The sequence below is a fragment of the Triticum urartu genome, chromosome 6A (assembly GCF_056163025.1).
Source record: "Triticum urartu cultivar PI428250 chromosome 6A, HENAU_Tu73, whole genome shotgun sequence".
Taxonomy (NCBI): domain Eukaryota; kingdom Viridiplantae; phylum Streptophyta; class Magnoliopsida; order Poales; family Poaceae; genus Triticum; species Triticum urartu.
In genome coordinates this window covers 455755387-455782000 of record NC_141878.1, presented here as the reverse complement: position 1 = coordinate 455782000, position 26614 = coordinate 455755387, and the positions used below count along the sequence as shown (strand labels likewise).

The window sequence follows — 26614 nt, the reverse complement described above, 5'->3', positions numbered from 1 at the left end:
ATGGATTCCATATCAGCGGTCAATTTGTTGAAAGACCCAACAATTCACAGATCAGTCTTTGCTTCTCTTGTTGCCGAAATAAAACACTTGAGAACGCTTTGTACAACTTATATCACCCATGTCGATCGCAACCAGAATGTGGTTAGTGATTTCTTAGCTAAAGAAAAGAGAATTGTGGTCTAGTTGGGTTCAGCCCCCCCCCCCCCCCCCCGAAGTAGTTGACCTTTGTAAGACAGACTTGAGTCTATTCGAGTAATGCAAGTTTTTACCCCGCAAAAAAGAAACATAGCATAATTTTATTTTCAGCAAGAACAAAATTGTATAGACTAAATGTTATCGTTGTTGGACCGGGCCGACTAAGAGCATCTTCAATAGGTGATGTAAAATAGCTTGTAACCGTTTTTTACATCACCTGGAGGCAAAAAAAGCTGCCCGTGATGTAAATTTTGGCCATTTTTTTTACATCATGATATATTTTTGCCTCTCGTGATGTAAATATACATCACTTAGGTGATGTAAAATGTATGCAGCCACGCACGCGAGTGTGCCCGCCAACTTTCAGGTCCTTCACATCACGCCCGCGCATCGCCGCCGCCGCTTCCCTTTGCCGGCGCACCCTTCCCGTCGCCGGCCTGGAAGAGGACTCGTCGATACTGAGATTAACGAATAAGAAGAAGTTTGAGTGCCTAAAATAAATCATCTCATGAGGACCTTGTGCCCTAAAATAAATCATCTACTGTGGACCTTGTACCATGTAAAAATCACATTTTTGATGATGTATAATTTACATGAAGCAGTTTTCGAGCTGCTATTTTACATCACCCATTGGAGAATGGAGATGCTCAAGCCACCATCCTGCGGTAAAAATTTAGACTATGGTTTAGTAGCCATCAGACGCCTGTAGCAGCGACCCATGTCTCACTGGCGCAGTGGCCCCAGGACTAGGAGACGGTCACAGTCTATACAGACTCGCTTAGGTTCGCGCTCCATCAGTCTATCGCCACTGACGGACCGGTTTCAAAACCCACTTAAAACCTTCGTCTTGAAGCGGAAGGCCCCAAACCCGTTGCGCTTCTCCCACAACTCCACAAGTAGTGTATCCCAGAAGACACGCCCATCACGCCGCGCCGCGCCGCTCCCGCTCCCGAGATGGCACGGCACGCCAAGACGGACTCGGACGTAACGAGCCTGGCGCCGTCGTCGCCCCCGCGCTCCCCGCGCCGCCCGGCGTACTACGTCCACAGCCCCGCCGCCTCCCACCCGGACGTCGTGGCCTCCGGCGGCGGCTGCTGCGGCGGCGGCGGCGCCGCGGCCGACAAGATGTCGCTCGCCGGCTCCACCCCGGCCGAGTCCCCGCTCCACTACCACTTCCACCACTCCGGCGCCGCGACGCACCACTCCCGCGAGTCCTCCACCGGCCGCCTCCTCTTCTCCGACCAGCTCCGCTCGGGCGGCCCCGCGGGGGCCGTGCCCTGGCGCCGCCTCGGGCACGGCAGCGGCGCCGGGAGCCTCGGGGACGACGACGACGACGAGGACGGAGGCCGGCCCGGGTCGCAGTCGCCGTGGAGGTGCTACGCGCTGGCGGCGTCCGCGTTCGTCGCCGTCTTCGCCTTCTTCCTGCTGGTGCTGTGGGGCGCGAGCAAGTCATACAAGCCCCACGTCGATGTCAAGGTCCGCCGCCCCCTCTTCCCCGCAACCGCTTCCTCACTCGTATCAAGTTCCCACCATTGCCCATCTCCTCAAGAAACTCACCGCCAGCACTCCGCAGATTTCACACGTTTCACTCAGCTTCCATTGCCAAGATGCGCACTCTTTATTCACACAATCTGCCCTGTTGTTTGGATTTACTGCTAGCATGGATCATACCACCATCTTGGCCTCAGTGGCCTGAACTGTTACCAACCATACGTGCCATTTGCGTAGAAATCGTCCTCTTCTGCTTTGCGGACAAGGAAGAAGCTGTGTTCTCTGTTTCTAGCCCCAATTGTTGTAGGCATGCAATAACTACAGCGTGATTCCTCCCAACGACCACAAAAGCTCCGAATTTCAAACCGCGAATTTGGGCAAGAACCAAAGTCCAAAACCACGGCGAACACATGCACACAGCATGCCAGTAGCACTTCGAGGACAACATGCACATCGAATGGATCGAGCGGGTGAATTTTAATGTCTCTCACGAGTGAAAGTGCTTTGCAGAGCGTGGTGTTCGAGTCGTACCACATCCAGGGCGGGACGGACCGGACGGGCGTGCCCACCAGGATGATGTCGGTCAACGCGACGGTCAGGCTGCGCTTCCGCAACCGGGGCACCTTCTTCGGCCTCCACGTCACCGCCGCGCCATTCCACCTCTTCTTCGACGACCTCACCGTCGCCTCCGGGAACGTACGTGTACATCACCCTTCTTCTTCTACTTGTCAATCGTCGTCGCATCGCATCCACCATTGCATATTTCCATTTCCATTTGCATGCACCCACCCCACCCTCCTGCCCGCAGCGTCATTACCATCACCAGCTGCCCCTAATTGCTCCTCGCCTGGATTGGAAATTTGGAATCCGGAAGGCGATGTGAGCGTTACGTCTGGCGACGCCACCTCGGCTTAATTAGGCCATGAATCTGACCCTAGTTATTGCTGTTTACGCGCAAAGAACAAAAAGGTGACCACATGCCGCTGTTTCCAGATGATCGGGGAGGTTGATAGCTGGCGCGCTTGAACCAGATGTATTATATACCCTTCAACCCATATTACTTGTCACTTAAAACAGATGTATCTAGCACTGAAGTTCGTTTAGATATATCCGTTGAAGCGACAAGGTGTGTAGTTATGGTCTATTTGGAGCATACTAGGAATGTAGCAAAGTTTAGTTCCATGTGAGTGCGAGGTTTCGGCTGCATTGTGCATAGAGTCAATGAGATTGGTCACTGGCAAGCTGTCCTGGCCATGATTAATAATCATTTTCCTCAAATGGGCCGTGGATTTTTTCGCAGAGATAGCGTCTCTGCTTTTCAGCATTCCAATGCCCGAGCAGAGATTCTTTTTCATTGAAAAGGAAACCCATGAGGTGAGCAGTACAAGTGTGCCACTAGTATACGTACACCCCATCCATGGCCTAGGTACTGGAGAAAGCAAACGGGAAACCATGGCAGCACTGTTCCCTTCCTATTTGTCGCTGTCCAGATTCGTTTCCGTGGCAGTACACGCCCAAAACAAATTCCGGCTTTGGGAAAAGAAAAGAAAAGAAAAAACCGACGTGACTAAACAATACTACTATCGTCTGCTTCCCCCAGAGACGATTTCTGAACTCGCTAGCCATGCATTGGGCCATGCTGATCCAGGGCTTATACTATAGAAATCCACTAGAATGAACACCCAGTGAAAGACCTTGTGGTTGTGATCCACACTTCACAACCAACAAAGGATCATCCGTCAATTACCAGCAGGGGACTGAACCACTGTAGCAATATGTTTTCTTGAAACCGATAGGGAAGTACACGTGATTAAGTTGAGGTACTACCAGTACCCAACAATGTGAATAACCAGCCGCGAGGTGAGACCGGAGCGTGTTCCTCTGCGTCTAGGTGGGAATGGCATGGCGTTCACGTGACCAAAGTCAGGGAGGGAGGCCGATACGAACGTAGTACTCCTCTCTCCTCCTCTCGTGACCAAAAGGCCGGCCTCCTCTGCAGCGAGCGAGCACTGGTACGGAGGACGACTGGTGTGCCTGCCTGCTGCAGCATGCTCCACGCCACGCCGCTGCACACAGGCTACTGGAGAGGAGAGGAGAGCACGGCCTGCTACCGCTGCTGCCGTTGGCAAAGGGCCAATGCGAACGCGAGACTGTTCAATCTTTTTCACGACGCCTTCAAAGGACGCTGCGCCTTTACTGCTTTTCTAGCCCAGTAGTTAATTTGGCAGTGCACTTTTCTGCTCCTGCTGCTCGCGAGGAGGGAATCCTGTGCTGCGCAACAAGATGATGGCCCCCAGTGCGCAGGCAAAGCCGGCCCCCATCATGGACTTTTGCTCCGTGTAATCAGCACGGTGTTATCCATGGCAAGTACTCCCTGCATTCTTGCTACTGCTTTCTGGATAAGACGGTAAAAAGCGTCGCAGAGTAGAGCCGGTTTTACCCGGCTACTGCTTTCTGGATAAGACGGTAAAAAGCGTCTCAGAGTAGAGCCGGTTTTACCCGGCAGCAGAAATTACCTGCAATCTCCATAGTACAATTTTCGTCGGGTTTGCACTCTTGCAACTTTGCATTGTAAAACACAATATGTTGGAAACTTGCTTGACACCCTAAATAGGGTGTGGCTCTTTCATTATATAGAGATACCAAGGGGTACAATACAATGTTACAATATTAATACACAGACTACGTATATATACAGTCTAACACCCTCTCTCAATCTTAACTGTGGCCTGAAGTACAAAGCAAGTTAAGATTGCGCCTACAGCCTACAACTGTGGTTGTGAAAGAGGCTTCGTGAAGATGTCAGCAAGTTGATCCTTTGATGGAATGAACTTGATATAAAGTAGTTTCTGTGCAACACGTTCCCAAACAAAATGATAGTCAACCTCAATGTGCTTCGTCCTAGCGTGAAACACTGGATTAGATGAAAGATATGTAGCACCAATGTTATCACACCACAGAACCGGAGGATGTGCTGAAGCAACTCTCAACTCTCTCAACAGAGACTGTACCCATATGATCTCAGCAGTGGCATCAGCAACTGCTTTGTACTCAGCTTCAGTACTACTGCGAGACACTGTGGTCTGCTTTTGAGCATTCCAGGCGATCAGGTTAGAACCCAGAAATACCGCATATCCCCCCGTGGATCGCCTGTCATCAGGACTGCCAGCCCAATCTGCATCTGAGAAAGCTGAGAGCTCACACGAGGGCGCAGGCTGAAGAAGCAAACCATAGGAGACAGTAAGACAGATGTAACGCAGAATACGTTTCACAGTTGAGCAATGAGATGTCCTGGGTGCATGAAGAAACTGACAGACACGGTTGACTGCATAGGAGATATCAGGCCTGGTAATAGTAAGGTATTGCAGACCACCAACGAGACTGTGATACTCAGTAGCATCCTCAGGTGAAAGAGCATCTCCATCAAGGGCAGATAACCGATCAGTGACAGACATCGGAGTAATAGCATGTTTGCACTTCAGCATACCAGCACGATGCAGCAGATCCAGGGAGTACTTCTTCTGTGTAAGAGTCAAACCAGCAGAAGAACGTGAAACCTCCAGACCAAGGAAAAATGCAAGGCACCCAAATCCTTGACAGCAAAGGCACCACTGAGTGCAACCACAAGACGATCAGCAGCAGCATGGGATGAACTGATGAGAATGATATCATCAACATAAACCAGAAGATACATCGTAACCTCAGGACGCTGAAGAAGGAATAGCGATGTGTCTGCAGTGGAGGGAGTAAACCCAAGTGCTCGAAGAACAGAGCCAAGACGAGCATGCCATGCACGAGGAGCCTGTTTCAGTCCATATAGCGCCTTAGTCAGACGACAGAGATGACGAGGGCGTGCAGGATCAACAAATCCAGGTGGCTGACGCATATAAACCTCCTCCTCCAGAATTTCATGGAGGAAAGTGTTCTGCACATCAAGCTGACGAAGAGACCATCCACGAGTGACAACAAGAGACAACAGCAAGCGAATGGTAGTAGGCTTGATGACTGGACTGAACGTGTCTTCATAATCAAGACCATACCTCTGTTTGAAGCCCTTGGCAACAAGCCGTGCCTTGTAGCGTTCGATGGAACCATCAGCATGTCTCTTGACTTTAAAAACCCACTTGGAATCAATAACATTGACACCAGATACTGGAGGAACAAGCTGCCAAGTGTCATTTTTCTGGAGAGCCTGAATCTCCTGTTTCATAGCAGCGTGCCAGTAAGGAATACTCAGTGCAGCCTGGAAGTGTCGAGGCTCAGCAGTGGGATCAACAGCAATGTGAGCCATGCACGCGGCTAGCCATGCCACAGTCCCGTCCTTGCGTTCCTTCGGACAGAAAATGCCCGACTGACTCCGCGTACGAGGACGAAGAGGGACCACAGGCCGTGCCGGCGAGACCGGCGCAACCGGTGATGGAGACGAAGCTGCAGCATCGGGAGAGTTGGCACTAGGGCTCCCTGACGACGACGAGCCAGGCGAGGCCAGCCCACTAGCAGCCGAGGCAGGACTGGCCGGGTCCAGCTCCAGGCCGGTCGAAGCAATCGCCGACCGAGGCGAAGATGCCTCCAGGTCGGGCGTGACCCCTCCTGGGTCAGGCGGAGCGCCAGCCGGAAGATTGGGTGAGGCCAGCGGCACGCCAGGCGAGGCCAGCCGAGGGCCAGGCGGGGCGCCAGCCGAAGGACTGGGCGAGGCCAGTGGCAGGTCAGGCGAGGCCACCCGTGGGCCAGGCGAGACCGGCGCCCGCACGGCAGCCTCCAGTGGCGATGCAGGGGCGGGTACGCGGGTCGAACCCGTTATGCATGGGACATGCATGACCCGAGCAGGAGCTGCCGCGTCGGTTTCCCCCGGCAAGGTCTTCGCCCGACAAGCTTTTCCCCCGGCAAGGTCTTTGCCCGGCAAGTTTCCTGTTCATCAAGAAGCTCAAGACGAGCGCCACGTCCAATACCTGCAGCATGATTAGGCAACAACGCAGGGGCATATGCAACATCCACAAATTGATCAGGCAAAGGTGTGGACATGTGCACCGGTTGTGAGGAAATGGTAGAGTTTGTCAGAAGTGCATGAAAAGGAAACACGTTTTCATCAAACACCACATCACGAGAGATGTAAACGCGATTTGTAGGAACATGGAGGCATTTGTACCCTTTGTGAAGAGAACTGTACCCCAGGAAGACACACTTCTTAGACCGAAACTCTAACTTACGCTTGTTATATGGGCGAAGGTGAGGCCAACATGCACACCCGAACACCTTAAAAAGGTGTAGTCTGGAGTCTCGTTGAGCAAGAATTCAAGCGGAGTTTGCATTTTCAGGAGTCGTGAGGGAAGCCTATTTATGAGAAAACAAGCTGTGGAGAAAGCATCACTCCAAAACCGAAACGGAATGGATGCATGAGCGAGCAAGGTTAGGCCAGTTTCAACAAGATGACGATGCTTACGTTCGGCAGTTTCATTTTGCTGATGAGTATGAGGACAAGACACACGATGCGAAATCTCAAGTTTGTTAAAAAAAGAGTTGAGGTTGTGGTATTCACCCCCCCCCCCCCAGTCAGATTGAACATGGATGATTTTCTGCTTAAGGAGACGCTCAACATGTGCTTGAAACTGGATAAAAATATCGAACACATCAGACTTGCGCTTAATAAGATACAACCAAGTAAACCGACTATAAGCATCAATAAAACTGACATAATAATTGTGACCACTAACAGATGTCTCGGCATGACCCTATACATCAGAAAACACAAGCTCAAGAGGATGTTTCACAACACGACTAGACTCTGAAAACGGAAGTTGGTGACTCTTGCCTTGCTGACAGGCATCACAGACGGTGTCAGCAGATTTATTGGACACAACTGGTAGTTCATGACGATGCAACACATGATGAACTATAGGGGCCGCAGGATGACCAAGGCGCGCATGCCAGTGCGTAGGAGACACACGAACACCACTGAACGCCTGAGGAGAAGACTGCATGGATGGTGTGCTCGGTACATCAAGTGCGTACAAGCCATGGTGAAGACGACCGCTAAGCAGAACGGCCCTCGTGTCCCGATCCTTGATAAAGAAACTAAAAGGATGAAACTCAGCAAGGACATTATTATCACGTGTAAGTTGAGGAATAGACAACAAAGTACGCGTAGCAGAGGGAACACGAAGGACATTGGAAAGATGTAGTTTGCGAAAATTGTGTGCAAGGAGAGAAGCCTGACCAACATGAGAGATGCGCATACCTGCTCCGCTGGCGGTGTGCACCTGATCATGACCACGGTATGGCTCCCGAGTAGAGAGCTTGCCCATCGCGCGCGGTGAGGTGGTTAGTAGCGCCGGTGTCCATATACCATGATGGATCAATGGAGTAGGACGGAGTGCGACCATGATCATGAGTAGTCACGGCAGCGGCAGCCTGGTTGTCGTTTCCTTTGCCATTGTTGCCAAGGCCCAGAAAATCTTGCTTGTAGCGACGATGACAGCGAGATGCAATGTGGCGCTCCAGACCACACAACTGGCAAGCCTGCGGGGCACCACAGGAGGAGCAGCAAGCAACCGGCCGCTTGCCACCCGTGATGGATGGCGCATTGCCACGCGGGGCCGGATGCGAAGATGGTGCCGGCTTGCCCCCTGAAGATGAAAGCCGTTGAGGTTTGCCGCGAGTGGCGGCGTTGGCGGAGGCGAAACCCGGTGAGACACGGCGGGCCTTGATGCGCTGTTCACGGCCAAGGAGGCGGGCATACAGCTCACGAGGTGGAAGTGGATTGTCACGGCCATGAACGTTCTCAACGAGATTGTCATAATCATCGCCGAGCCCGTTAAGAACGAAAGTGGTGAACTCCTCATCCTGCAGAGACTGGCCAACCGAGGCCAATGTGTCGGCGAGACCCCGCATCTTGTTGAAGTAGTCCGTGATGCTGAGGTCACCAAGCTTGGTCTCACCAAGCTCGGTGCGTATGGAGTGAGCACGCGCCTGAGACTGTGAGGAGAAGCTGGTGTGAAGCGCCGCCCACGCCTCCCGGGATGTAGTAGCGAAGATGACCAGCGACGAGACGCTCGGAGTGAGCGAGGACTGGATGGCAGAGAGAATGGCCTGATCCTGGGCCACCTATGTATGATACGCTGGGTGATGAGTGGGCGGACACGGGATGGATCCGTCAACATAGCCCTCCAGATAGCGATTGCGCAGAAGAGGCAACACCTGGGCATGCCAGGACAGGTAGTTGTCCGGCGTGAGCTTCACCGGCAGCAGATGCGAGAAGTAAAACGGTGACGGCGCCGTGACCTGAGCGGCGTGAGCATGCATCGATGGCGCGTAGAGACCCGTCGACGGGGCTATCTCGAGATGAGGAGCACCCGCCGAGTAGACGCCAGGAGCACCGAGAACGAGGGCGTCGGCTCCATAGTTCACCGCGGCCCCGTAGGATGGCTGCGGCGGTGCAGCCACGAACCCGGACGGCGCGGAGTAGGGTTGGTGCGGCGACGGCGCGTAGGGCTGCGGCGGCTGTGCCAGGAAGTGCTGCTGCGGTGGCGGCGCGGAGTAGATCTGCGCCGACGGTGGCTGGTGGTGATGCGACGGGAGAGCCGCATAGGGTTGGTGATGATGCGGCGCCGTGTAGGACGCCACGGGCCAGGAGGACGGCGGCGGCTAAAGGGAGCCCTGGGCCGCCGGCGGCGCACCATACACGGCAGGAGTGACGCCACCGAGCGTCTGCGCGACGGCGCCGTAGGGCGGCTGCACAGCAACGCCATGAGATGGCGGCGCAGTGAACTTAGCAGATGAGTCGGCCGATGGATTTGATCCGATCGGGGACTCGGTCGGCGGCAGGGCCCCGTAGGCCGATGCAAGGGGCCGAGAAGCGAGGAACAGTGACATAGGGGCAAGGGCCGGCCCGGTGGCGGTGGCAGTGACGAAGGTCGGCGCATCGGCAACTGCGGCGGCGGGAGCAGCGGAAGACATCGAAATCCTAGTCTGATATCATGTAAAACACAATATGTTAGGAACTTGCTCTTTTATTATATAGAGATACCAAAAAGTACTATACAATGTTACTATATTAATACACAGACTACGTATATATACAGTCTAACATGCATGACTGACGAGCGTCCGCGCTGTGTTTGGGCTTTGCATGCAGATGAAGGAGTTCTACCAGGCGCGGAAGAGCGGGCGGGTGGTGACGGTGTCCGTGGCGGGGAAGCAGGTCCCGCTCTACGGCGCGGGCGCCAACCTGCACAGCAAGCCCAACAACGGCCGCCTCGGCCCCGCGGTGGTGCCCGTCAGGCTGGCCTTCGTGCTCCGGGCGCGCGCGCACATCCTCGGCCTCCTCCTCCGCTCCAAGTTCTACCGCCGGGGCGTCTGCCGCCTCGACGTCCGTGAGGCTCACCTCGGCAAGCCCGTGCCCGGCGTCGCCGCCCGCTGCGAGTACCACGACGGGAGGTGACGGTAGAGCGTTGGTGTTGTCGATATGGTTGTGTTTGGTTGGGTGACGTGGATTGCAACGTCTGAATTCAGGCGTGCGTGGTGAACTGAACTGATGACTGATTTAGCTGTTTGTAGGCGTGTGATAGTGTTCGTGTCAAAAGATTTCCTGATGTAACGAACCAATTGTGTTGTGTGATTTTGGTTCTTGGGACAACGGGGCTAAAGGCTAATTTTAACTCTGAACCACGCATCCGAATTCAGAAATCGCATTAGGCAAAACTGCTCGCCCGTCATGCCCTTTCTTTTCTGAAGCAAAGCTACACCTCGGTAGTTCCGTCAGCTATATATGTTCGACCGTACTCGTTTGGGGTAACTTTACATGGTTTTTTACCCCTTGTATTTGTGTGTATGGTTTGGTGGCTTGCCTATTAATGATGATGAAAAATCGCATCCCACACAGGCCAAATTGATCATGAGGCTTGCCTATTTTTACCATTGCTCGTCTGCTTGAGCACAAATTTGAAGTAAGCATCTCTGTAACGGGTCACTTGTTCTCCATGAACTGTAAATCTCTGAAACCATTCCTATATACACCACACACTACTAGCATGGCAAAATAACAACAATTCAAGTAGCAAGAAAAGGAACACACTACACATGGAACAGAAAAACTTAAGCATGATGGGACATGAACGATTGCCATTCATTTGAGTTCCCCTCGCAGTCATCTTTGCTTTCCCGACCTTCATGTCTTCCTTATGTGTAGCAGCAGCAGCATTGGGCTTAACCAACACATATCTTGGAGGAGTAGCAGACCCCCTCAAGACATTTGAATCTAGAGGCATCTCTTCTCGGTCATAGACTAGGAGTCCTTAGCATAGGACGGCGGAAATTGACTCTCGGACACGACAATGGCCTGACTAAACACTTGCGCACTCATGCCCTAAAAGCTAGCGTTAGCATTAGGACTAGTGGAACACACTACGCATGGGCAGTAAGAAAGACCACCGCACATGAACAGTGAGCATAGTGCACATGGATCATGAAGTTCAACACACCACCTTATGACTGGTCTTCGCGCTCATACAATACCATGCAGTGGTGGAGCTACAAAAGAAAAGTTGGGCGGGCCAGAGAGCACAAAATAAGCCATGACATTCGACAACGGTGGCGAGCGCCATGGCAGCCGACGGCTGATGTGCGTTGCCGGGCCCTGTGCTCCTCCTCTGAGTGCCTCTATTGAGGAATGATCGAACGAATCCTTCAGTGAGGCTATTGCTTTCCTGCTCTGCATGTAGGTCAGCTTTGTGGGCTAGGTTCTATAAAAAATGCTCTAGCCATGGGCGGGCCACGGCCCATTGAGCCTTGCTGAAGCTTCGCCGGTGATGCCATGTAGTTCAACACACTACCACACGTACATACTTGCAAACTATCATAGTACACATGCTCTGATTCACAAGCTAGTATCATATCTACCATAGTATCATTCTTTTTGACATGGAAAACAACATCAACTTCTCAAAGCCTACAAGCAACACCTAGCATGCTACCAATCCATCACCAGTAGCTACCACAACATCACATTCTCACAGATCAATAATCTACAATGCTATCACATGCTTCACAAATCTAAGCTGGAAGGGGTAGGAAGGAGAGATTGATCGAACTTACAACCATAGGTGAAGCTAGATGGAGGCGTTCAACATGTCGGAGAAGAGGAGGAAGACCAATCGTCGCCGCCGTCTACCGGCGGCCAGAGGAGACGCGTCATTTACGTGCTCGGGAGGGAGGGGGGAGGGGGAAGTTTGGGCGGTGAGCCCGGGTGGCTATATAAGGCGGCCGATTCAGTGGGAGGTGACCCAATTTCTCCTACTGCATTTTTAGGCACGTGAACTCACGCCATCTCCTGCTCACATGAGCTCGATGCCGCGTTCCCCTCCCCTGCATTGCCCGAGTCTGGCTTAGAGAAAACGGTCGATTCAGCCGTTCCTAGCAGATCTCGTTGGGGTGCTTTAAGGTTCACGCTATGCAGGCCAAACAATGAACAGACTATCAAATGAGCCAATTTTGCATCGCACGGGCTTAGTTGTACCTAATGCAGGCTACCAAATGCGGCCTTGTCATCTGCAAGTGTTAATGTCGCAAAGAAAGGCGCGTTTGCATGCAGAGGGCGATTCAATCTCCCGGAAGCACGGCACAACCACGCAAGTCCGGCGTGTTTCTCCAGCATTCTCCATGGTTTTTAACAAGCTACACTTCCTCTATCGAGTGCTTCCTGTGTATTCAAACGAGTCCAATTTATCACCAGAAATCGTTGTATTTACATATTGCTACCTTTGTTCCTAAATACGAGCGTTTTGGCAGTTTAAATTAACTGCCAAAACATCTTATATTTAGGAATGGATGTACTAGTACGTACTTTGTAATTCATCCACCATACATTCCGCATTCAGAAACAGAACTGCGCCAACTCTGAATGCTAAGTGCTTACCCACTGACCCCCTTTCTGAAGCAAGCTACATACAGTTAACTATTCCGGTCAGCTATGTACTGGTAAGACAGTAGGAGGTTTACACGAGGCTAAACTCATGACACTGCCAATTCAACGCTTGCAGCGTTCATGTAATAGAGAAAGGTGCTTTTGCATGTCGAGGGTCATTCATTCTCCTGGAAGCATGGAGCAAGCCACTCTTAACCAGGGTGTTGTGTAGTGTATGTCATGCTTGCTCATGCTGCACAAGGCTCACTTTCTCGCTAACTCCACATCTCGCTGCGCGCATCCTAATGCTGATGACAAAGGCAATGAGCTGCACAAAAGCTCATCAAATCTTTAGTAACATGTGGTAAATAAATTTCGAATTGAACAGAATTCAGAAAGGTGTTCCACTGTAGGCCTACCGTACAAAAACCAGCAACCATAATGCTGAAGCCTTTGAAGTTGAATGGCGTTGTTTCTGAAAGGAACCATGCTGATACAAGGAAACAAGATAATTAATTTCAATTCTATACCATTTGGGAAACCAAGACTGAAAAACTTGCATCCGTTAATTTATGTTCCCTTACCTGTCAAGGGAGTAAAGACAAGTGGAGCTAATATGCTGGCAAAAGAACTAATTCCAGATATACAACCTTGAGCAATTCCCTGGAAGGGGACACCAACCAATAGTTTTGATGAGCAAACTCACAAGTGTAAACTGTTGGGTAATAAAAGACAAACATCAGCAACTAGTCAAGTTACCTGCTCATTTGATCCAACACTTTTTGACACATTGGTCCTTATCTACAGAAGTTGAAAAGATCATCAAGTTTCTTTTGAATTTCTCGGAAGTGAAAACGAAAAGCTGAGCAAAACATGGCTTACAGATGGGTGAACAAAAGCACTCAAAATTATAAACGCTGCAGCAAAATATGGTACCTGTGAGATAATTACGGCAACGTTAGAGAACATAAAGTAGAAATACAGTACTGCACTGCGGCAGATCTACGTATGTTATTGTTGCTGCTGTGTCGACACAGCAACTGACAAATGCACCAAAGTATGGAAGCAATTGCAAAGGCCATAGGAAGTACCCAGTACGACCATGCGATGCCATATAGGAAAACCTGCAAATATATGAAAATTATTCAACGATCAAAACCGTGGTATCCTAAAAACTTCAGCAAGTAAGAGAAAAGATTTAACAAAGGGCTTTTACATGAGTGCATCCTCCTAACAGCCCAACAATAAGTAGCATCTCCTCACCAACGATTGGAGCAAATATTGGCATTACTGTTAACTGCAAAGGTGTTACAGGAAGTCAAATAAAAGGTAGAATGCATACAAGAATATGAATAAGTACTCTTTCAGCCTTGATCTTTTTTATAGGAAAAACAGCTACGGAGCGTTGACATGGCCACATGGGTAGAAACTCAAGGCATCAAGCTGGTCTGCAGTTACAATGGTATTGGTACCTGTGAGATCATTCCCGCAGCACCGGCAATCAGCATTAGATTAGCAAACTCGTCTTTGCTGTAACCAAACTGCGCTTTGAGGTAGTACTGCAAATAAATCAAAAATTAAACCGTGTTCTTTTTTTTTGCGGGGAAAGTGTGCTTTCAGGTGGCACTAGTGTAACACAGATAAGAGGAAAAACAGATACTCTATTGCAATTATTTGATCAAGAAGTAAACAATTCTGGTGTCCGTTTAGTGAAAATTATTGCCAAAAAAGTGTACTAATGATTAGACGACTGAATTATAACAGTGCAATAGTGGGCACTGCTAATATTTGTTTTTGTTATGACCAACATATACTACAGCCCAGGCAGTTAGGGGCCTGGCCCAGTTATCTTATCGTTATTAGGGACTTAGCCCAGTTATCGTATTTGAAGATTATATAAACTTATGTAAGGACTCGTTTGAAGTTAAGCAGAAGCAATCATATTTGCTCGGCTTTCTGAAGGGAGCCGGGAGACCTAACCCTAGCCGCCGCCTCCTGCGCCCTCTCTCTGTGGCGCGACGGCGCCCCAGCGCCGGTGACCTCGTCTTCCTCCACGCCAAGCCCCCTTCTACCCCTATAACCTACGAGCTAGACCTGGTAGGATCCCAGCTCCTATCAACCTAGTATCAGGTGTCTCAGGCTCGATCATGTCCGCGCCACCGCCCACCCTCTCCCTCCCGTTGCCGATCGCATCCTCGTCGCCGATGACCACCGCGACCAGCACGCCATCCTTGACCGGGCCGGTCTCGTCCGTCACCTGGATGCCACCCGCGCCCGCCCTGCCGTGCTCACCCCGGAGCAGATAACGGCGGCGCTTCAGGACCTGACTCAGGCGGTCCAGGGCATCCGCACCTTCCTCGCGGGGCACTATGGGCTGCAACCACCCGCCCCCGTCACCACCATCACGGGGCCGTAGCAGCTCCCGTGGCAGCCGCCACCACCAGCGACCTTCGTCGCATCCATCATGCCGCCGCCGCCACCGGCGATCTCGGGGCCAGGCCTTCCGTCGACGGCGCCCGGGGTGCCCATCCACCAGGTCGGTCCCCCCCCCCCCCCGTCGCCATCTCCGCTACCGGCCTGGCTAGCCGGGTCCATCGAGCCGGTCTATACGATGGCCTCAGGACAGCTGCACGTGATGTCACCGCTGGCGCCGCCCTCGACCATGTAGTTCGGCGGGTCCTTGGGTGCTGCGGGTCCCTATGATGGTGTGGACGGCCCACTTTTCCATGTCGGTACTCTGCACCCCGCACACTCGGCGCCGTCGCCCAAGCTGTTCCGCGCGGATGACACATACCCGCCAATCGTCCACGCCCAGCCACCGCCGAGATTCTCCAAACTGGAGTTCGCGACCTACGACGGCGCCGTCGACCCCCTGAATTGGCTCAACCGATGCGACCAATTTTTTAGGGGGCAGCGCAAGCTCGCGTCCGACCGCACCTGGATCGCCTCCTATCATCTACGAGGCACCGCCCAGACGTGGTATTACGCCCTCGAGCAGGACAAGGGCAGCATGCCACCATGGAAGCGTTTCCGCGATCTGTGCCTCTTGCGCTTCGGTCCGCCTATACGCGGGATCTGGTGGAGCTTGGGCGCCTTCCGTTCCTCACCACAGTGCAAGACTTCGCTGACCGCTTCCAGGCATGCCACGCCCCCGGTGTTTCGGCTCGTTAGCGGGCTGAGCTCTTCGTCGGCGGCCTACCGGATCACATCCGCGTGGACGTGAAGATGCGCGGGCCACAGGACCTCCAGACGACCATGTACTACGCCCGCACGTTCGAGCGCCACACGGTGGCCATCCAGCAGGCGCCACCGCTCCGGGCTGCTGGGCCGCCACCCTGGCCGGAAGTTCCCGCGTAGGGTCGGCCTGCTCAGGCTTCTAGGGCGCCCCTCGCCACGACCGCGGCGCGCCCGTTCCGCTGGCTCACCCCGGCCGAGCAACTCGAGCGTCGCCGCCAAGGGTTGTGCTTCAACTACGACGAGCCCTACGTTCCCGGCCACGTCTGCCCGCGACTCTTCTACCTGGAGGCTACAGACTACATTGAGGAGGACACCACCGCCGCCGGGCTCGGCGACCTGCCCGCCCCAGCTGACGCGGAGGTGTTTGGCGCCCGTTGATCACCTCAAGGAGTTCCGCAAGCGCTTCCCCGCCTTCCAGCTTGAGGACGAGCTGTTTGTGCAGGTGAGGAGAGATGTTATGGCCGGCATATACTACAGCCCAGGTAGTTAGGGGCCTGGCCCAGTTATCTTATCGTTATTAGGGGCTTAGCCCAGTTATCGTATTTGGAGATTATATAAACTCATGTAAGGACTCGTTTGAAGTTAAGCAGAAGCAATCATATTTGCTCGGCTTCCTGAAGGGAGCCGGGAGACGTAACCCTAGCTGCCGCCTCCTGCGCCCTCTCTCTCGCGCGCGACGGCGCCCCAGCGCCGGCAACCTCGTCTTCCTCCACGCCAAGCCCCCTTCCACCCCTACAACCTACGAGCTAGACCTGGTAGGATCCCAGCTCCTATCAGTTTTTCTCTCCTTTGAAATATTTGTTGAAACACTAGGACTTGTAAATTTTGATCATTGCTAATTCAAATTCCAAATAATGGTCAACTTGGACATGAGACAGTAAGAAATACGTACCAGTAATGCAGTCTGAAGTCCGTGTTCACCGAGACTGTAAAAGAAAGTAATCATTGCCGCCGTTGACAAGGTCAAACTGCAAGGAACAGTAACCGCACATCAGTAAACACTACTCATAATTCTTCAGTGAGAACTGAGAAGTGGCAGCGTGCTATCTTGCAAGTTACTCTGATTGAGGATTTGACGTGGACAAAATTGTACTTCAACTTTGTACCAAGTCTACAATTAATATAGATCGGAGGGAGTAGTAACATCTGAACAACGTGGAAATCAACACCTTCTTCAGGAGAAGGCTCACTCCTGACCTCCAGAAACAATGGGAGGAAATGAGGAACTGTATTAACAATTTGCAACCTAGTCCCGAGGGGGATCGGGTGTATTGGGGGCTCAATGGGAATGGTAGATTCTCTACCAAATCCATGTATAAATGGTTGGAAAACCCTCTTAGTGGCTGTCATTACAGATGGATTTGGAAGGCCAAAATTCCTCTCAAAATCAACTTTCAGAAGGGAGTAAAAAGGGCACAGCCACTTGGGCAGCAGAAACCTCACCTGCCAGTGAGAAGCGCGACCATGTCGGACGGCGACGGCAGCACGCCCTTGTAGGGCGGAAGCCTCGGCGACAGCTCTTCGTCGGAGGAAGCGGAAGACGAAGCCGCAGAGGAGCAGGACGAGCCTTGGAGCAGGGGATCGCAGGCATCGTCATGGAAGGAGACAGCGGCGCCGGAATCCGGGACGAACGCCCTGAGGTAGATGGCTCCCGCTGCACCGACGGCCGCGGCGACCTGGAAGGTGGAGGAGGTGGTGAGGAACCGCGCGGTGAGGGTCCCCGAGAGGAAGCCGGCCGCCGACACGCCTGAGAGGAGCCCGAACGCCGCCGCCCGCCTCTTGGTCCCTACGTGGTCCGCCTGCGCCACAAAATTCGCCTCGTCAGTCAGCGGTCACGAACTAGCGGCTGAGCCCCATGCTTGTGTTGCATGACACGTGGGCCCAGCCAGCTTCTTTCCCGTTTTACTATTTGTTTTTTTCACATGTTTTACTATTTGTTTGTACCAATCACGTTCTTCTGTACGGGTAATTGTCGTGCGTTCTTTTTTGTACGGGAGGTATAAATGCAAATATATATTTGATTTTTTTTCTTCAAACCCCTCATTTGAATTTCGTGCAGTAATTAGACTGATATATCTGATGTTTTTTTACCACGTAAGCAAGCGAGAGGCAGTGGATGCTGCCCTCGCAGAAGATCCCGGCGAGGATCTTCATCACGTAGTACGCGTAGAAGTACACCTCCGATCGGTTGCACGCCAATATAACTGCCAAAACAAAGCAACGAATGATCATGATCACACACCCGCCACACATTAACCTCGCCAACGAATTATCACGGTGCAGAGCAGACTCGGCGCATACGTACAGAGAGGCAAAATGGCGACGGTCACCGGCAGCGTCATCAGCGCCTTCCGGCCGTACTTGTCCGACAAATTCCCGACGATCGGAGTCACCACCAGAGCCCCCAGCCCCGTGATCTGCACATGCATACGTACGTGCCAATGTCAAAAAACAGAGGCAGAAGAAGGTCCATGCAAATGCAGCGGTGAGATTGCTCACGGCGTTCTGGAAGCCGCTGAGGTAAATGGCGACGGAGCACTCGTCGCGGCCGGGGCAGACGGCCTCCATGGTCACGTCGGTGATCGCCGGGAGCACCATGAAGGAGGAGAAGTGGAAGAGGAATGCCACCACGAACAAGTGCCCCAGCCCCGCCAAGTCCTTCATCTCCTACGCCGCCGCCGCCGTCTCCTACCACCTCAAGACCTGTATATACCCCGGCAGCGGCCTGCGATCATGCCGTTCCGGGGAGCGGGGAGGGAGTGACTTATAAACCCCACTCATGGCGCGCAACGACAAAGCAAATGCAATGCTTCAAGTAAGAGCTACCGGGCCCGATGCGTCGTGCCGTGGCTCTTTCTTGCTTAGGGCGGTAGGCCGCCTGGCCGATCCCATCACTAACGGCGACGCTCCCATTTTCGCCAAGGTGGCGCCCTGCGTGCCCAAACGGACGGGACAGTCCTGCAACCGTGCCTCCGGCTGTTACGGCTTAGTGTACGATCTGCCGAGTGCGCCATGCCACCGGGCCGGCTAGTGGTGCTGCCGCGACGGCGACAGGGCGACAGCGAGAGGAGAGAGAGGAAAAATAACCGTGGTGCTCCGGTGGCTTGCTTGTACGCCTGGGCAGCGTCGTCGGGCGGAGCAGTGCGTGCTTTGGAGTGCACTCCACCCTACTTTCGAGCGGCTGATTGGGATCTTGGGTGTGGCTTGCGGGGTTGGAACTCTCGGAAGGGTCTGAACTGATTGTGCCCTGTTGGTGTTGCGGGTCTCGCATCCTCTGTCAAAAGCTGCTTATCGATGTGCTCTGATCATGGGCCGCACTTGGCTTCTTGTGTGGTTATGCTCGGTTGCACACGTACGGCGGGTCATGTGGTACTAGGATGTTTGCTTCGCCGGTGGGGGATGCCCCCCCCCCCCCCCCACCCATGGTGTGTTGCTTATTGGAGGCAATGCAATTCTCGATGTATTGATCGGGTGCACGGTGCACGTGTATCTGGGTATAGGGGCAGCCCTCAGCCTCATCTATACAAGGAAACTAGCTGGTAGAAGATTATCCTAACAGATACATGCACAAATATGTTCAACACCCCCCACAATCGATACGTCACCAGTGACGCATAGACTGGACCGGAACTCCTCAAATGTAGGCGTCGGTAACCCCTTCGTGATGACATCGACAAACTGCTGAGCGGTGGGAACATGAAGAACGCGGATGCGCCCAAGGGCCACCTGCTCTCACACGAAGTGGATGTCGAGCTCAATGTGCTTCGTGCGACGATGATGAACAGGGTTGGCGGAGAGGTAGACCGCAGAGACATTGTCACAGTAGACAATAATGGTGGCCTTCTGAACATCGAGAAGCAACTCCTGGAGAAGCTGGCGAAGCCACGAGCATTCGGCAACGGCATTGGCCATAGCATGATACTCAGCCTCGGCACTGAAGCGGGATACCGTGGGTTGTCGTTTAGACGACCACGATATGAGCGAAGGCCCCAAGTAGACGCAGTAGCCTGAAGTCGAGCGTCGTGTGTCCGGGCAGCCAACCCAATCAGCGTCACTGTAGGCCACCATGTCAGTCGAGGACGAGGCCGTCAACGTAAGACCCAAAGCCGTGGTGCCGCGGATGTACCGAAGAATCCGCTTCACCAGGTTCCAGTGGGTGTCGCGAGGGTCGTGCATGTGGAGACACACCTGCTGGACGGCGTACTGTAGGTCCGGCCGAGTGAGTGTCAAGTACTGGAGGGCGCCGACGATGGAGCGGTAGAACGCTGCATCTGGCGCGGGCGAGCCGTCGAGCGCAGAGACCTTGGCCTTCGTGTCGATAGGCGTGGGGACAGGCTTGCAGTTAAGCATGCCTGCCCGCTCGAGAAGGTCCTGGGCATACTACTGCTGATGAAGAAAGAACCCATCGGCGCGTCGTACCACCTCAATGCCGAGGAAGTAATGCAACGGGCCGAGGTCCTTAATGGCGAACTCAGCGCTGAGGCGAGCGGTATGCTGGCGAAGGAGCTCGGGCGAGGAAGCCGTCAGGATGATGTCGTCGACGTAGAGCAGGAGGTAAGCGGTCGCCGGAGCCTGGTGGTAGACAAACAGTGAGGCGTCGGAGCGAGTAGCCCGGAACCCGAGCTGCTGTAGAAAACCGACGATCCGCTGGTACCAAGCGCGAGGGGCTTGCTTCAACCCGTGTAAAGAGCGGGATAGCAAGCACACATGGTCAGGCTGAGGCGCTGAAGGAAATATGCCCTAGAGGCAATAATAAAGTTATTATTTATTTCCTTAAATCATGATAAATGTTTATTATTCATGCTAGAATTGTATTAACCGGAAACATAATACATGTGTGAATACATAGACAAACTTAGTGTCACTAGTATGCCTCTACTTGACTAGCTCATTAATCAAAGATGGTTATGTTTCCTAACCATGAACAAAGTGTTGTTATTTGATTAACGAGGTCACATCATTAGTTGAATGATCTGATTGACATGACCCATTCCATTAGTTTAGCACCCGATCGTTTAGTATGTTGCTATTGCTTTCTTCATGACTTATACATGTTCCTATGACTATGAGATTATGCAACCCCCGTTTGCCGGAGGAACACTTTGTGTGCTACCAAACGTCACAACGTAACTGGGTGATTATAAAGGAGCTCTACAGGTGTCTCCAATGGTAGATGTTGGGTTGGCGTATTTCGAGAATAGGATTTGTCACTCCGATTGTCGGAGAGGTATCTCTGGGCCCTCTCGGTAATGCACATCACATAAGCCTTGCAAGCATTGCAACTAATGAGTTAGTTACGGGATGATGTATTACGGAACGAGTAAAGAGACTTGCCAGTAACGAGATTGAACTAGGTATTGGATACCGACGATCGAATCTCGGGCAAGTAACATACCGATGACAAAGGGAACAACGTATGTTGTTATGCGGTCTGACCGATAAAGATCTTCGTAGAATATGTAGGAGCCAATATGGGCATCCAGGTCCCGCTATTGGTTATTGGCCGGAGACGTGTCTTGGTCATGTCTACATTGTTCTCGAACCGTAGGGTCCGCACGCTTAACGTTACGATCACAGTTATTATGAGTTTATGCATTTTGATGTACCGAAGATTGTTCGGAGTCCCGGATGTGATCATGGACATGACGAGGAGTCTCGAAATGGTCGAGACATAAATATTGATATATTGGAAGCCTATGTTTGGATATCGGAAGTGTTCCGGGTGAAATCGGGTTTTTACCAGAGTACCGGGAGGTTACCGGAACCCCCCGGGAGCTATATGGGCCTTAGTGGGCTTTAGTGGAAAGGAGAAAGGGGCAGCCCAAGGTGGGCCGCGCGCCTCCCCCCTCCCCTAGTCCTATTAGGACAAGGAGAGGTGGCCGGCCCCCTCCCTCTCTTTCCCCCCCTCGAGGAATCCTATTCCAACTAGGATTGGGGGGGAATCCTACTCCTAGAGGGAGTAGGACTCCCTTGGCGCGCCCTCCTTGGCCGGCCGCCTCCTCCCCCTTGGCTCCTTTATATACGGAGGCAGGGGGGCACCCTAGAACACACAAGTTGATTCTTGAGATCGTTCCTTAGCCGTGTGCGGTGCCCCTGCCACCATATTCCACCTCGATCATATTGTAGCGGTGCTTAGGCGAAGCCCTGCGACGGTAGAACATCAAGATCGTCACCACGCCGTCGTGCTGACGGAACTCCTCCCCGACGCTTTGCTGGATCGGAGCTCGGGGATCGTCATCGAGCTGTACGTGTGCTAAGAACTCGGAGGTGCCGGAGTAACGGTGCTTGGATCGGTCGGATCGGGAAGACGTACGACTACTTCCTCTACGTTGCGTCAATGCTTCCGCAGTCGGTCTGCGTGGGTACGTAGACAACACTCTCCCCTCTCGTTGCTGTGCATCATCATGATCTTGCGTGTGCGTAGGAAATTTTTTAAAATTACTACGTTCCCCAACAGGCGCGTCGACGAAGCCGGTTGAGTGCTGACAGAAAACCTGCTCCGAGAGATGGCCATGCAAGAACGCATTCGACACATCCATCTGATGCACCGGCCAGGCGCGAGAGACCGCGAGCTGAAGGACTGCGCGAATCGTGCCCGGTTTGACAACCGGGGCGAACGTGTCGGTGAAGTCGACTCCAGCGCGTTGTCGAAACCCGCGGACCACCCACCGAGCCTTATAGCGCTCGAGAGACACGTCAGGGCGAGTCTTATGTCGGAATACCCACTTGCCAGAGATAACGTTGGCATTGGGTGGCCGCGGGACAAGCTGCCAGGTGCGGTTACGCACCAACACGTCGAACTCCTCCTGCATCGCCGCGAGCCAATGTGGATCGCGAAGTGCGGCTCGAGCGGATGACAGGAGAGGTGACGGAGCAGCCGCCGTGGCAGCGAGGAGGTACTCATCCGCAGAATAGCGCTTGCTGGGCCGGTGAATGCCAGCGCGAGCACGAGTGACCATGCGGGTGTTCGGGGCGGCCGGCGGGACCGGCTGGATCGACGAGGCCGGCGGGGTCGGCGATGAGGCAGGCGAAGAAGCCGTCGAGGAGCCGGGGTCAGGAGCGGGAGACCCGCTCACTGCCCGGGCTGCGGACTCAACGGGAGTCGGGGGCGCCATGGCCTCCGGCGAGGATGCAGCCGGGCCGGCAGAAGCCGTCGAGGAGCCCGGGTCAGGCGCATGGGATGCACTCGCTGACCGGGCTACGGACTCAATGGGAGTCGGAGGTGACATGGCCACCGGGGAGCGGGCCGGCGAGCCAGCGGGGTCCGGGTCCGGCGCCGCGGACCCAAAGCGGGGCCCAGGCGCGGTGGGGGTGCCGAAGCCAGGGGAGGGCCACGCGCTGCAGGGGGGCCGAAGCCGGGAGGGGGCCTGAGCGCGAGTGAGCGGCCTCCGCTAGGGGCACCGGGAGGCATGGATGACGATGGCGAGTCGGCCGGCGGCGGTACCTGGTGAAAAGGAAAAGACCTCTCGTCAAAGTAAATGTGCCGAGAAGTGAAAACTCGGTGAGAAACCAGATCATAGCAACGATAGCCTTTGGTGTTTGGTGGGTATCCGAGAAAGATGCATGCCACGGAGCGAGGTGCGAGTTTATGAGGAGTAGTGGAGGCGATGCTAGGATAACAGAGACACCCAAAAACACGAAGATCATCATATGAGGGTGGGCTACCGAAGATGAGATGATGTGGTGCAAAGTTCCCATGAGCACGAGTCGGACGAACATTGATGAGGAGAGAGGCGGTGGAGAGAGCGTCCGGCCAAAACCGGGGAGGGAGATTGGCGTGGAAAAGAAGAGTGCGGACACAATCATTGAGGGTGCGAAGGATCCGTTGGGCGCGACCATTTTGTTGCGAGGTATACGGACAGGTGAGACAAAAATCATGCCGTGTGTGGCAAGGAGGGTGCGAACTCCGACGTTGTCGAACTCCTTCCCGTTGTCGGTCTACAAGGCATGGATGGGACGCCCAAACTGTGTAGCGACATAGGAGTAAAAGGTAGTAAGAACGGAGAGTGCATCAGATTTTCTCCGCAACGGGAAGGTCCACACATAGTGCGAAAAATCATCAAGTAGGACAAGATAGTATAAAAACCCGTATTACTGGCAACAGGAGATGTCCACAAATCACTATGAAGAAACTCAAATGGATACGAGGCCACCGATGAGGATGCACTAAACGGAAGACGGACATGCTTGCCGAGACGACAAGCATGACAAGTGTGATCATTGGTTTTATTACACGTGAAAGAAAAAGTCCTAAGAATATGACGAAGGGTGGCCGGGTTTGGATGTCCCAGCCGAGCATGCCAAATGTCCACTATGGCGGAGAGAGCGACCGGTGCGGATGTGGAAGTGGCGGTGGAGGTCACCGGGTAGAGGCCGTCCGGGCTGTCACATCGATGGAGCACCATCCGGGTACGAGCGTCCTTGACAAAAAAACCCACTTCGTCAAATTCAACAGTTATAGGATTTTCACGTGTAAGAGAACGAACGGAAACAAGATTAGTGACTAACTCAGGTGAAACTAAGACATTAGACATGTGAATAGGGGTAGACTTAGACGGAAAGGAACCATGACCGACATGAGTAATGGGAAGGGAAGACCCGTCCCCAACAGTGATACGACATGCGGTAGAAACTGGAAATACGGAGTTGAGGTTCCCAGGGTTGGAAGTCATATGGGTGGTAGCCCCGGAATCCATATACCAGTCGCCGCCTCCGGTGTACGTGTTGGGTGTAGGGGTGGAGTGAAGCGCCGCAAGGAGAGCCGGATCCAAGGGGCCAGCGGGAGTGCGGCAGCCGTGGCTGGAGGGGCGGCGGGGTAGCCACCAGGAGCAGCGTAGCCAGGCATGGCCACGGTGTAGCCACCCGGGGCGGCGTACGGAGGGGACGCGACGGGGTAGCCACTCGGGGTGGCGACGAGCGCCTGATGCGCGCCAGGGCGGGGGCCGAGAATCCCAGCCGGGACGGGGCCCCGTAGCACAGGCATCGTGTACGCATGGACCACCCCCATCCAAGGGTAGGTCGCGGCGGCCCAGGGGGCCGGGGGCAGCTGCTGCCGCGGCGGCTGGCGCCCCCCTCCCACCCCCGCGTCGTGCGGCTGGCGCCCCCCTCCCACCCCCGCGTCGTGCGGCTGCTGCTTCTTGCCGCGGCGCCCCCCGCGGCGACGATCAAGGGCAGGGGGCGGGGGCTGGTAGACGGGCGCCGGTGGCGCCTGGAAGTATGACGCCGGCGGCGGCGGCGGAGGCCGCTGCGGCTGCGGCACCATGGGAGGGGCGGCGCGGGAGGTGGCCGTCGCGAGAGCCGTGTGCGTGGCCCGAGACTTCACCATCTTCATCCTCCTCTCTTCCAACCGAAGGTAGGCCACGACCCGAGGAAAGGTCGGGTCCGGGAGGAACGTGAGGTTGGAGGCCGCGTTGCCGAACTCCTCGTTCAGATCAGCGGTGAGCGTGCTGAGGAGGAGGTCGTCGGAGACTCGCTCCCCGAGGTCGCGAAGGTCGTCAGCAAGTTTCTTAAGGCGCATGCAATAATCGTCGATGGACAAGTCAAGCTGCTGGCAGCCAAAAAATTCCTGCTGAAGAAACACGCGGCGCCGGAGGACGTTGTCGAGGAAGAGCCCGTTCAGCTTTACCCACACCGTTTGCGCGTCATCGGTGTCGCAAACAATGGTGTGGAAGATGTCCTTGGAGATGGTTTGGTACAGCCAGCGCGTGATGGTGGCGTCGATGGTCAGCCAGTCGTCGTCCGCGAACATGAGGCCGGAGTCGACGGAGCCATCAACGTGATCGATGAGGTGGTACTCGCGGAAGACGAGAGAGAAGTAGGTTTTCCAGGCATAGTAGGTGGAGGAGGCGTAGTCAAGAACGACGGGCATGCGGACGAAGATGTCGAGATCGCGAACGACCTCCACCGGGGGAGGGGCCGGACCGTCGAAGGGATTGGAGGGGAGGAAGGCGGCGGAGTGGGGAGACGCCATGGGTGTAGCGGCGACCGAGGGGAGGAGGAGCGGCGCGGCTGGCAGGGAGATGCGATCGGGTGGGAGCGGGTGGGAGGGAGGCGGCTCGGGGCGATCCGGTGGGGGGAAGGGAGGCGGCATAGGAGGAGAGAGGGATAAGGAGGGGTGATGCGCGCGCGGCGGCGGGTTGAGGGTGCGGCGGCGGCAACGCAGGAGATGGCGGCGGCGGCAGCTAGGAGCTGCGGCGGCGGCGGCTAGAAGCGGAAGCTAGAGTTGGATCGGAAAAAAACTGATATCATATTAGAGGCAATGCAACTCTTAATGTATTGATCGAGTACACTGTGCATGTATATATGGGTACAGGGCCAGCCCTCAGCCTCATCTATACAAGAAAATTAAAGACGGGGCCGGTAGGAGATTATTTTAACAGATACATGCACAAATATGCTCAACATTGCTGAATGCTGATATGATTTGATGTCGCGTCGAGAGTAGCCGATGAGGCATTGGTTCTTTTCCTCGGTCGTCGAGCTTACATTGATTAACCTGCAAGATTACAACCGTGATTCATGTACGGGACCAGGTGAGGTCCAGATAGACAGAGGTCACTGGTTTTGCAGTCATATATGAGTTGCTTTGTTTGCACCTCTTTCTTACATGAAAATTTCAAATTCAGAAATCAGAACAACCCCTCGTAGGCTGGACTACGATATGCTTGAAGACATGAGCGTTCAAATCATACTGCCTTGATCTTGTCACGGCAAACAAAGGTTTCGGCGGTGAGTATTTTGGTTCAAATCATACTGCCTTGATCTTGTAGCAACCAAAGATCCTCCATCACCCAT

At 53.9% G+C, this 26614-nt stretch overlaps 2 protein-coding genes and 1 pseudogene across 2 annotated transcripts; 2 read left to right on the top strand and 1 right to left on the bottom strand.

The window, feature by feature from the left end:
• Positions 1 to 951: 951 nt before the first annotated feature.
• LOC125514040 (uncharacterized) lies at positions 952 to 10347 on the top strand. The gene is made up of 3 exons (XM_048679286.2): positions 952 to 1671; positions 2197 to 2382; positions 9818 to 10347. The coding sequence occupies exons 1-3, from the start codon at positions 1150 to 1152 to the stop codon at positions 10121 to 10123; spliced, it is 1014 nt and encodes a 337-aa protein (XP_048535243.1). The 5' UTR covers positions 952 to 1149; the 3' UTR covers positions 10124 to 10347.
• A 2021-nt stretch (positions 10348 to 12368) lies between these two features.
• On the bottom strand, positions 12369 to 18568 carry LOC125514039 (uncharacterized). Its single transcript, XM_048679285.2, has 13 exons — positions 18320 to 18568; positions 18126 to 18237; positions 17912 to 18024; positions 17264 to 17619; positions 16713 to 16788; positions 14056 to 14142; positions 13800 to 13880; positions 13675 to 13707; positions 13466 to 13519; positions 13343 to 13384; positions 13168 to 13246; positions 13003 to 13073; positions 12369 to 12911 (listed from the first exon to the last, which is right to left on the bottom strand). The coding sequence occupies exons 1-13, from the start codon at positions 18482 to 18484 to the stop codon at positions 12822 to 12824; spliced, it is 1359 nt and encodes a 452-aa protein (XP_048535242.1). The 5' UTR covers positions 18485 to 18568; the 3' UTR covers positions 12369 to 12821.
• On the top strand, positions 14632 to 16704 carry LOC147965680 (uncharacterized; annotated as a pseudogene).
• Positions 18569 to 26614: the final 8046 nt, after the last annotated feature.